The following is a 12767-nucleotide window of genomic DNA, read 5'->3' as shown; positions in this document are numbered from 1 at the left end:
AGAGGGAACTCAGGGAGGGCGTGGGCGACTTCCCTGAACAGAGACCACAGCAGTGGGTATCAAGGGTTAGGTAAACAAACCCTCACCTGTTTTGTGGTATAGTTTTATTGGCTTGAGTTTACAGAGACAGAATCTCATGTCACCCAGGCTAGCCTACACTTCACACTGCACACAAAGATGATCGTCCACTTGTGCCCTCCTCCCTTGATCTCACAGTTGCTGAGATCACACACAGGGGTAGCACACCCATGTCATGTGATGCAGTGGAGGGGAAACCACTGGTTCACACACAGCAGCAAGTTCAGAGCACATTGAGACGTAATAGGAACTTTAAGCCCCAGGAAAATGGAGAGTCAGCTAGAAAGCTGGGGTGTTAACTGGAAGGAGGGAGACTTCTGTTTTCCTTTTATATGTTGTTATCTCTCTTGTCCTCTTCTCCTTTAGACACAGGGTTTTAGGGACCCTATATGACACACTCTCCTTCAGTAACATAGGGTGACCTTGAACTACTGCTGTGCTCTCAGTGTGGAATCTCTGCACCGCTCTAGGGCCACATGCTGAGCAAGGCCCCATTAAAGGAGTTAGCATGGGAGTCCCATAGCAGGACAGCCTTTCTTGGCAACTAGTGTCCCAGGAAAGCCCTGTCCCTTCTGATTATGAATCCCAGAGCTTCCTAGCAAGTCTTGATGATCTTTGGATGCCTGAATAAAGATATGTCTAGTGTGTACTAGGAAGATATTCGAGAGAAATAAGAACGGTCCTTTCTCTTGAAAGAAAACTTCTAGCTGCCAGGAATTATTTAGTGGGAAACAGGCGGAAAAGGGCAGCCAAGGCAGAGTGTGTGAAAGGGCAGAGAGAGAGAGAGCTCCATCCGTGAACAGCAGGGAAACAAGACAGAGGGCAATGGGACATGGCAGGAACCCTTGAACCATCAAAGCTTACCTTTACTGACATACTAGTTCCAACAAGACCATGACCACTACACCTTAGCAGAGAGGACCATGGATGGTGGAATGACCGATGAAGTATGCAAGACCATGGGGCACAGTCTCAAACCACCACCCTGTGTTTCTTCCTATCTGAAATATATTTCCTCATACAAGAAAGAGTTTCTGAGCTGGGCAGGGGTGGCTCACGCCTTTAATCCCAGCAATAATGAGGCAGAGACAGGCACTCAAGAGGCAGACCAAGGTTGATCTCTGTGAGTTCATAGCCAGCCTGGTCTACAAGAGCTAGTTCCAGGACAGGCTTCAAAGCTATAGGACACCCTGTCTTAAAATAACAAAAACAAAAAAACCAACAACAATAAATAAAAAGGAATGAGTTTGTTTTTTCCATTGCCTGCATAAACTTTTGTGCTTCCTATAACATCAGCTACATCCAGTTTGAGGCTGTCCCAGACTGAGAACCGTTCTCGGACAAGAGGGCATGAGAACGAAAATGTCATGAGCAGCCATCTAGGGGAGTAGAGGTTGCCGTTGTAGGAGAGGAGACTTTATACCAGGAGCCAGGTGTGGATAGATCAGAGAGGGCAGGTCCCAGGGCACCAGAAGAGGAACCTCAAGTGACAATCCTTAGCCCCTCTTTACTTGTGGACCCCACTGAAGAACAAGGACAAGGCAGGAGAGTTTCACTACAGTGACCTTTATTGATTTTTCCCATTGTCTTATGAGGTAGAGAAAGAAGCCTACGCCCTCAATGCTGCATGGTCCTGAGGCTTTCAGAGGAGAAACAAGAAACTCCACTTGTCTTCACTGAGGATCTGGGTGCTAATCAGCGTTAGACCAAGGTTGCTGCCTGACATGGGGGTCTCCTTGATCACAGGCAGGAGGTAGGTGTGGAAATGACAAAGGATGGCTGTGCTTCAGGGGGATCCCCTCAGGGAAACAAAATTCTTCCAAGACCTCATAAACAGTGGGTTCCCCTGAAGCTGTGTAAAAGGAACGGTGGTACCACAATCTAAAGGCCGATTCACGGAAGGTTGACAGTTCTTGGCAGGCAGGCAGGCATATACCAGACCCATCTCGGCAGTAAGGACCTGGAAGGGAGAAGAAACAAAAAGAGTTCATAAGCATGGCACCCTCACTCTCCCTCAATCATACTGAACCATGATCTGTCCTCTATGTTCTGGTCCACCTGGAACATGTCCGATTGACATTCTTTTGAAACGACATAGAGGAAAGATGTTCAGGTTTTCTATGCGCAACAATGGGCTGTGGGAATGGGGAATTCTGACCTGTTTTTCTCTGCTCTATGCTCATTATGCTGCTCTCTAGAGGACATGAAGGAGGAATACAGAAGAAACTAACCTGGTGGTCGGCCCAGGATCCTGAACAGGGCCTCGGAATACGGAGAAAACAAGGGGACAGCCCCTGGTCTCCCACTACAGAGTGACCTGTGCAGATTCTGCAGGGTCAGTAACAGGTCTACACAGCTTTCCCAGCTCTTTTTTAGGCCTCTCCGTTCATTGAGTTGCAGGCAAAGAGCCTGGATCGTCTCTGAGATCTTCCTGCCTGGGTTTCCCACTCTGCGTTCAACTACTTCCCACTCTTCCAGGAAGATCCTGATTTCATAGTCAGTCCAGGGGTGACAGGAAGGACCTGCAAGGGAAGGAGGGATGTGATGAGTGCCTTGGACGCTGGGAGCAGGCTCATCTCAGCTTTGCCAGGGACCCTTCATGAACTCCGACAGAAGCCAGAAGTGTCCTTGTTCAGTTCTCAAGAACTGAACACTTGCTCACATGCCCAAATTACCGACTACCCTGCTCTTCATACTAAGGTGTACAAGGACTTGCATGTGTAGGTGGGTTCCTTCAGTTGTAGAAAATACATTTCAGAATGGAAAGGGCTCACACAGGATAAGCGCTGCCTGTGAACATTGTTCCTGCATAGACTCAACCCACCTACCCCACCAGGGAGACTCTCACAGAACTCTGAGACTTTGGGTCTCTTGCAAGAAGGGCAGAAACCTGGGACCACTGAGGACAAGCCAGTCCTGGACACAGCTGTCCACAGCTGAGGTCTTGTCTAAGCCTGTGAGTCTCCAGGAAAGAAATAGATTGGAAGATTTGGTTTTTAACTTGGGGTTGCCTCTGAATACCTGAGGGCCTTTGTCCTTCCTGCTTCCCACTCTGTTCCACATTCAATTCTTCGGTGTTTCTCAATCGGTCCACTTGGTCTGGTTCCATCTGCTCAGAAATGAATAAAGAAAATATTAAAACTGTTTCCATGCAGCCAAATCTATATCTCAAGGGTGATTGCATTAGTCTATAATCTCAGGTTTTCTATAAGCAAAGGTTGGTTCAGAAGTCCAGGATCATTCTTGGAAGTATAGTAGGGTTTGGGATAGCCTTGGAAACATTGAGATGCTGTGTTAGCCAAGAGAGATCCAGAAAGCCCAAGAAGAAGGGTGCAGAAGTCTGTACCTCTGCAAACTGTGGACATGAGATCATGTTCAAGATAGTTAACCATGTTTTGCCCAGTTTCCTCAGTATAACACACAGTACCACCGCTGTCCGCGAGGCTTGCTATGACTAGCAGTGATTTCCTACACACATGGAAAGGAGACAGATGTCAGAGACATGCTTTTGGGCTGTAAAATTTATGAGAAAAATTGAAAAAGAAATACCCCAGCCATCGTCCAGAAAACACAAGAGTGGACTCCCCCAATCCCCAAATCACCTACATTTTCACCAGAGAGATTTGTTGTGCTCCACAGAGTCTTGGAAGCTGGGTCCTCTGTGTCCTGGTGCTGCAGAGTCTGCAGTGTGGAGGTAGAGCTGTGTGTACCTCCCTAGGCTTCTGGAGTCTGAGAACCAGGTGGAGATCTGGGTCTTTATAAAGCTCTTGGATGGGATTGAATCAGACCCACCTCCCTGGGTGTGGAGGGTGGAGCAGGAGAGCTTAACCAGGAGCCTTTAATCCCCTCTCAGATGGCTGAGGCTGGTGGATTTGCCAGATTTATGGAAATCTTAAGCTACTCAGCAAGACACGGGCTCAATAGCAAGTATGCAAGACACTGTGCAAAAACAAGGTCCAACATTCAAATATTTTTTCAAACAGAATATCTTTACATAATCCCTGCTACTTTGGAACTCACTATTTAGATTCAACAGGTTCTGATTTGTCTCCCTGTCCTCAGTTATGGAATTTAAGTTTTGGGCCACCATGGCTTGTTGATTTAGGACTTTAATAATTTTCCTTTTCCTAATATCCTCTATTCAAATTGTACTTGATGAAAAAACTTACAGACTGTTTTTAATCAGTTATTTTGAAATTGGGAATCATCTGTATGTTTGTAGCTAACCAACAATGACTGAAGGATTAGGACCTGGCAGGGATGAGGACATTGGTGGACTGCATGATCTGTGAAAATACTGAAAGAGGTGGTGTCTCGAAAACACTTCACAACTGGGGTTTTAAACTGTCAAGGAAGAAGTTACTTGGCACCAAGCAAAGGTTGGTATTTATATACATGGCCTTGAGAATGGAGCTGAGGATTTAAATGTTGCCTTGGAAAGTTTCAAGATATCACTGCCCTGTGTATCCTCCCCCCAGGCTGGTAAAGGAGAGAATGAAAATAAGAGACTGAGAGATGTCTCATCCCATCTTATAATTCTATTTCTGGTAGCTAGAGCAAGCTAGAGTGGCTCCTGGGATTAAAGGTGTGTGACACCACCGTCTGGTTTGTAAAGCTGGGCAATGTGATGATGTGGGATTTCATTGGTCAATAAAGAAACTGCCTTGGCCCATCTGATAGGGCAGAATTTAGATAGGCGGAGTAGACAGAACAGAATGCTGGGAAGAAGGGAAGTGAGCTCAGACACAATGCTGCTCTTCTCTAGGGCAGACACGATGAAGCCTCGCCGTGAAAGGCCACTCGGAGTGGCTTCTGGTCTCTCTGGTTTCTGATTCCCCCAACTGGATCCAACCAGGCCACACCATTCCACTAGTTGCCAGAGGACGCTCTCCCACAGGTCTTGTGATGGTTGCTCGCTGTTTCAAACCCTGCCCACAGCTGAGAGATGTCTCCCTGTGCGCCTTGTGGTGTTGCTGTTTTTCATGGGTTTTTCATGGTTTCAGCTACGGGTAGCAAGCCATCAAAGCCCATCAATTCAGCCTCCCCCCTGGGATGTCGTTTAGAGGCCCTGAAACCCCAGGCCTTAATTCCCTACTTACAGATTCCCACACTTGTCCATCTTTGTTCCAAAAAAATGGCCTCGTTACATTTTAGTTGGCAATCTAAAGTGGCTAACGGCAACTTTGATCCTGGTATTTTACGCGAGCTTTTTAACTATTGTCAGCACACAGACAAATGGAGGGAGTTTCCTTACATCCAAGCCTTTTACTATTTAGGCTTTAAGCCTAAACCCTCTGTCCTTGCAAGTTGTTCGCCAACTCACAAGTTCTTGGCTATGCCATCTGTACAGGAAGAATCTTCCATTTCTGCTCTGGACCCCGCTAACAAACCCCTGCCTTTCTGACCTCAGCAGGTAGCTACCCCCATTCTCCCAGCTCCCACTCCGGTTCCTTTAGCCCCTGCTGTTGGTCCTTCAACTCCAGTTTCTACTCCTGATCCTTTAGTCTCTTCAGCTGTTCCTTCAACTCTAATCCTACTCCTGCCCCTTAAGCTCCTACTCCTGTTCCTCTGCCAGTTACTTTAGCTACTGCTCTGGACCCCAGTAAGGAATCCACACCTTCAGGACCTCAACAAATACTTCTGTTCCTTTACTTCCTGCTGCTTAGCTTCCTCCCTCTGCTTGCTCTTCCTCTCTCCCCCTCCCACTACCTGCTCCAGCAGCCCCGCTGAATCATTCTTCCTCTCCAGTGCCTGGCCACCGCCACATTTATCCCTCCTCTCATATGCTCACGTGCTTCTATGGAACCCAACTCTAACCAAGCCAAGCCCGCTACAGTTCTCCCGTTGTGAGAGGTGGCCAGTGTAGATGGATTTATTAGGGTACACATTCCTTTCTCACTCTCAGAACTCTCCCATATAGAACAAATACTGGGGTCCTATATTGTAGCAAGCTGCGTGGAATCACAACTGATGGAGATGTATAATCAACTCCTATGGCTAAAGTCTGACCTATGCTATGATCACGCAATGACTATCAGCTGCCTGCATATGCGTGAACCTATGGGCAGTGCCCACCTGGCAGTTCGGGGTTGGCAGCCCATGTCTACTTAAGGGCTGGGAGAGGTTTGCCCGAGGAGAGAGGTCAAGGAGAGAGGAAAAAAGGAGAGAGGTCGGGGAGAGAGAGAAAGAGAAGGAGATGAATTGCTGTGAATAAAGGTCCTGGAATAAACTGCAGTGAGAAGAGCTCCGGTGGTCGCGTCATTCCTTGCGGGACGAGGTTGGCCGTGACACTATATGTCTAATTCTACCACTTTCATAAAACAATTTCAATATCTTACCCAGTCTTATAATCTCACCTTTCATAACATCTATATGATCTTATCTAATAACCTACTTCCTGAAGAGCACAGGTGAGTTTGGGAGCAGGCCAGACTACATGCAGATGAGCTTCACCAAACTCTTGCTACACACCCTCCCCATAATTATGGCGTCCTCTCTTCCCTACAGGCTGTGCTGTCGTGTGTCCCAATGTGTCCTCCATTGTTTCCTTTTTCTCTAGTGTCCAGATAATGAACTTGCTAGGTCTCCCTGCTGAAATTACAGTAGATCAGCTATGATTTTAGAGATGATGTTTATTTGTAAATAAAGGTTAATAAAAATCTGTGTGTCAGCCGGGCGATGGTGGCACACGCCTTTAATCCCAGCACTCGGGAGGCAGAGGCAGGTGGATCTCTGTGAGTTCGAGACTAGCCTGGTCTACAGAGCTAGTTCCAGGACAGGCTCCAAAACCACAGAGAAACCCTGTCTCGAAAAACAAAAAAAATACAAAAATAAAAATCTGTGTGTCTCAGGTTTATAATTTCTCTTTAGATTTAATGAACACATTCAGCAAATATGTTCAATTGAATTACCCGCCATAGTGGCTTATGTCCTTACTACCAGTAGCAGGGCAGGCAAAGCAGAGAAAGACAAGGTGTGGTTACCTGAACTGTTGGGTCTACATAGTGAGTTCCAGGATGCCATGAATATGTAAAAAGACCATATCCAAAAAATAAGTTTAAATTATGTGATAACTACTCTTGGTTGTCAACTTGACTCCATTGCCATTAACTAACTTCCAAAAGCAGGGAACACAGCTGTGTGGGATTTCCCCTAATGTTAGGTAGGTGGATCCAAGTCTAATCCTGATCTGGAGACTGGAAGACACAAACTTTTCATATGGGAAAGATGGGAGAGAGGGAGAAACACCTTAAATCTGTGCCACAGCTTGTGCTAGAATGTTATATAAGGACACAGGAGAAGAAAGCATTTGCTCTTTGCCTGCCTCCCCTATTCCTTATAGCGAGTCTATTCCTTCACCTGCCGTAGAGGCTGCTTCTTCAGGATTCCAGTGTTAGCTGAAGACCAGTTGAGACTTCCAGCTTTGTGGACCACAGCCCTGATGAATTTTTAGGCTTTAGGGTCAGGGCCAGCCATTGGCAGATTAGAAGGAACACAACATGAAGGTCTTTGTAATAAATTCTATGGTGTGTGTGTGTGTGTGTGTGTATGTCTATGTGCATACATGTGTGTGTGTGTGTGTGTCTATGTGCATACATGTGTGTGTGTAATGGAAATGACAAGAGTTGGTTTACAGTTTCAGAGGTCTGGTTTATTTTTGTCATGGTGAGAAGCAAGGCAGCATGCAGGCAGTTATGGTGCTGGAGAAGGAGCTGAGAGTCCTACATCCGGTCCACTGTTGCACTAGGCCTAGCTTGGTCATGTAAGACCATGCATCCTGCCTCCACAGTAAAGCACTTAACCCACAAGGCCACATTTCCTAATAGTGCCAAACCGTATGGATCAATAATTCAAACACATGATTTTATGGAGGACCATTCCTATTCAAATCACCACATTCCACTGCCTGTCATGTTCAGGATAGTGGACCCCCAGACCCTGAGTTTACTGTAAACAACTTGTTTTCTATGCTTGCAGCTGCTTTATTTCCTGTGTTTGCAGCTACTCTGAGCATGAGACAGGGGAGTGGTTGCTGGTGGCTTGAAGCTGAGAGTTAGGACATGGCGATTGGTCAGGAAAGGCAATAAGCTGCCCTGGAACACATTAAAGGCTGCGCTCTTGATTCAAGTTGGCATTCTCGAAGAGTTCAAGAATGACCTGTGTCTCTGTCTCTGTGTGTGTGTTTCAGTCTCCAGCCCCTTGCCCGGCTAGGCTTGCAAACCATCCTGTAGTGCAGGTGGTAAGCTCCAGGCGTAGTACTGTAGTGCACGTAGTACAGGCACTACAGGACCGTACAGGAGCAGTAGATCTCAGAACAGGCTTAGTAGCATGGATGTTACACTGACCCTATAGGCTTGTAGACATAGTATAATGTAGAAATGTATTCAGTCCAACTTCAAAAGTTCCCAGAGTCTATAACTACTCAAATTTGTATAAACTTCAAAGTCTCTTCTGGGATTCATGCAATCTCTCTGTCTCTCTTTGGTTATTCAAGACACTTTATCTGTCAATTTCAAACCGGCAGAACTAGTTCTTGCAGACCAGACCTTCCTGCCTCTGCCTCTGAGTGCTGGGATTAAAGCTGTGAATGCTGATTCCTGCAATCTCTTAACTATATTCCCCAGTAAAATTAAAATAAAAAACCAGATCATCTACTTCTAATATAAAATGGCTCAGAGCATACTTTACTGTTCCAAAAGGAAGGGAAAGAAGCACAGTGAGGAAAAACCAGACAAAAGCAATACTGAAAACTAATTCAGCAAACTTCAAACTCTGCAGCTCCAGTCTGAGGTCAAACAGCTCTTCAGATCTCCAACTCCACTTAGTTTTGTTGAGAGCAGTACAGTTATTTGTCCTGCGCTGCTTCCTGTCTCTGTTAGTGACTCTCCCTGGAGTTGTCCATGGCTCTGGGAACGCCAAGGTTAAGTGCTATGGTTTGTTGGAAAGAGTAAGTCAGAAAGGTAAGATCTGAGGGTTTGAAGATGCCTGCCATGTCCCATTGTGACCCCTACAGAAGCTGTAAGGAGACGACAGCACAGAGACCTTCATTTAATTTCACGTTTTCTTCTCTTATGAGGTAGGAATAGACACCTTCACCTACAGCACTGTACAGCTCTGAGGATTAGAGAGAGGGGGAGAGAAAGAGAAAAAGACAAAGGGAAAAGGAACTTGTCTTTATTGAGAGCATGGGTAGTCAACTGTGATTCCCCATGGCTGCCAGATGCTGGGATCCTCTGGGACAAAGGCAGGGGAAAGGTGTGGACTGTGCAAGGATGGAGGGTTCCAGAGTGCTCATCTGGGAAGCAGGGAGTCCTCCCTGGACATCATAGGTGATGGGCTTTTTTGTAGCTCTGCTGAAGGAATGGGAATGCCAAAATCCCAAAGCTGGTGCACAGGAGACAGAGGAGAAGGGAAAACCTATTATATATTTTGTTTGTGTTCTGACAAATAAAGCTTGCCTGGAGATCTGAGATGCAAAACAGCCAGCTGCACTAGAGGATTTACCTGTGCAAAATCTCAGACTAAATGGGGGCGATTCTGTCTCTAAGAATCCTCAGACTGAATGGGGGAGAGCCTGTATCCACCTGTCCTAGATCCCTGTCTCCACTTCCCAAAGACTGAGGCTACAAGGTGCTGGTGTCCAAGGCATCAGATCCCAGGTGCTAGAATCAAAGTTGTGAGCCACCACCACCTGCTCTGTTTCTCTTTTAGGCATGATCAATCTGATTTTCCTACTTATTCTCAAGTATTGGAATCAAAGATATGAGCCACCAGCGACTGCTCTATTTCTCTTTTAGATGGCTTCATTCTAGTATATACCCGGGTGCCCTTGAACTCCCTATATTCCTACTTCCTCCCAACTACTGGGATCAAAGGTGTAAGCCACCATCACCTGGCTGTGTTTCTCTTTCCTACTGGTACATCTGGTATAGCCCTGGGTGATCTTGAATTCCTGATCTTCCCACCTCTCCCACCTGCTTGGATTAAAGGTGTGTGTGCCACCATTGCGTGGCATCTGTAGTTAACTAGTGACTAGCCCTACCCTCTGACCTCCAGACAAGCTTTGTTTGTGTGAACACAGACAAAATATCACATAACAATTCCAGTGGTGGCTGAGTGTCCATGAAAAGCAGAGGTCATCACACCCCTCATAGGAAGGACCTGCCGGGTATAAACACCGTGAGATGATAATCATGAACCCCCACTCGCCCTGAATCCAGATAATCCCCTGTCCTTGTACTGAGCTGATTATTCCAGAGACCTGGAGATTTGCTCCACCTCCTCCAACCCGTTCAGTTCTCTTAGTTTCTCTGGTCATTATCACCTTCTTCCTCTTCATTCTTCCACACCAAGTCTACTGTATTTAAGTTCTTTTTGCTCAGATTGCTCCCCTCAAAATCATGCCCCAAAACAAACAGTAGGAACTGGCATCTGAAAGCAAGTACTCGGGTCCACAGCCCAAAGCAGGATGCTACCGTTCCTATCCACCAGGTGCCCTGACCTCTTTCTTTTTCCTTTCCCATGTAGTCAAGACATTGACCACAGCCCACTCCTCCAAGTATTGTGAATTAATTCCATTTGACAGATTGATTATTAGGTTACCATGACAGTTTAAAAATTTTCAATCTTAGTTGCTCTATGAAATGGTAGCCTATTTGAAGGGTCTCACCACATGTGGGGAAATCGAATGAATTAATAGAAGTCTTTGAGTTTTTTTTTAATTGCTGTATGTTTCTCAAGAGAGCTTAGGCTCTACAGCAATTTTGGAAAATCCCCAGGCTTTACAGTCCTGGGATGGGATTACAAACTATTGTTTATCTTGTTTGATCCAGACGACACACCCATGTAGGGCGGGTCTGATTCAATCCCTCAAGACCTTTATAAGGAGATGGATTCCCCACATGGTCTCCTCTCCAGGCTCTGCTGCACACATCAGGGCACAGAGACCTCTGGGTCCAGACTCTGTGGAACAGTAGCAGGAAGTCAAGGCCGAAAAGTTCAGGTGAGATGGGAAAGCCCACTCTTGTGTCTTTTTGTGAGCTAGGCTGCATTTTCATGACTTTTGAAAAGGGGCCTTACAGGTTGCCCCTTGTGTTCGGGGATTTATGTTGTGAACCAGGATGGCTACCACCTTGCACTGTGATCCTCAAGCTCTGCTCCCACAGTGCCTGGAACACAGCCCCGAGACACTCGTCTTGTTCTCTTCATTGGTCACACACACGGCAGGGCTTTGCTCCTCATATCAGGCCAATCTTAAACTTAATGGGCATTGCTGACTGGTCTGTAACACCCAGTGATCCCCTGCCTCTGTTTTAGATCTGAGCCACAATAGCGTATTTTGTCTTTTTAATACTGGTTCACATGTATGGCGCAATGTTGGTCTTAAATTCCAGTTGGGGGCCAGATGGCCTCAAGGACACTCGGCTGTCTATCCCCTCCATTCTGGGTTTAGGAATTCTGGTTTATAGGCTCTTCATGCTTCTTCCTAAGTAATTGTCTCCATTTGACAGAAATTCTCTGTGTGCAGCACAGGCTACCCTTGATTGAGCTCCTCCTAGCTCTAGGATTATGGGCGTCTGACCTGGAGAACATATCTTACTTTTACATATTCACGTATCTAAGATAGAGTGTAATGATGGCTAGACTGGTCCCAAACCTACCATCAATCCAGGCCTAGGCGCTGGTCGGCACAGAACAAGGGCTAGGATCCAGGACACCCACCATCCAGATCACACCTTAGTTGATTTCACTTCCCTCCCTTCCTCCATTCTCTCTTTATATGTTGCCCCCAAGCCCTCCTTTTCCTTTAATGACCCACAATCTCTCTGAGGCCAGACTGTTCTAGAACTCAAGTGTCCATCTCAGTTATACTCTTAAACACTGACTGGTTCTCTGTCCTCTTCTCCCCAGCACTAGGAACACACTTTTCTACTTGATTTTCAATTTCTGAAACATGGTGACATCAGATAGCCCAGCATTGGTCTATGACTCAGAATTAAGTCAAGGCTCTGCCCCAAAGAGTTATTTCCAAATCCACCCTTTCTCAGTGTGGAAGGTTAACAAAGCAAATGCAGATGTTCATCCACTAAACTTTTGTCTTTTTCCTTTCTTTTCATTTTCTCATCCCCCTTCAGCCATGGGACGAAAGAAGTCTAAACGAAAGCTACCCCCCAAGAAGAGGACAGAACCTCTGGACACGCAGTTCACGTGCCCCTTCTGCAACCATGAGAAGTCTTGTGATGTTAAAATGAACCATGCTCGCAAGACTGGAGTCATCTCCTGTGCCGTGTGCCTAGAGGAGTTCCAGACACGCATTACAAATCTGTCAGACCCAGTGGATGTGTACAGCGATTGGATAGACGCCTGCGAGGCAGTTAATTAGTAGCAAGAGCAAGGACCTAGCCCTTCAACAGGTCCAGACTTGGGTACCAATCCAGAGACATTCCAGGGTGTTGGTCCAGGGCTGTGAAAACCTTCCTTCTGTGTATGGGGTGGATGTGAATGAGTAGACGTGTGTGTATGACTGTAGATGTGATTGTCATGGTGGCCCTGGCTGCTTGGAGCTGGAGTGAAGGCAAAAGGTACTTCGTCTCACCACGCAGCACAAGGTGGCCTCAAATTTCAGAACCGTATTCCTCAAGTGACATAATCATTTCAAGAGGAGCTCTCCATGGCCATCGTCACACCTG

General features: G+C 46.4%; 1 protein-coding gene across 1 annotated transcript; it reads left to right on the top strand.

Annotated features, from left to right (window-relative positions):
- The first annotated feature begins 12214 nt into the window (after nt 1–12214).
- Nucleotides 12215–12460, top strand: LOC142859434 (transcription elongation factor 1 homolog). Its single transcript, XM_075989605.1, has one exon. The coding sequence runs from the start codon at nt 12215–12217 to the stop codon at nt 12458–12460; it is 246 nt and encodes an 81-aa protein (XP_075845720.1).
- The last annotated feature ends 307 nt before the right edge of the window (nt 12461–12767 follow it).

This window comes from Microtus pennsylvanicus, chromosome 11 (assembly GCF_037038515.1).
Source record: "Microtus pennsylvanicus isolate mMicPen1 chromosome 11, mMicPen1.hap1, whole genome shotgun sequence".
NCBI lineage: Eukaryota > Metazoa > Chordata > Mammalia > Rodentia > Cricetidae > Microtus > Microtus pennsylvanicus.
Note: the sequence above shows the minus strand (reverse complement) of the source record. Positions and strands in the feature narration are given on the sequence as shown.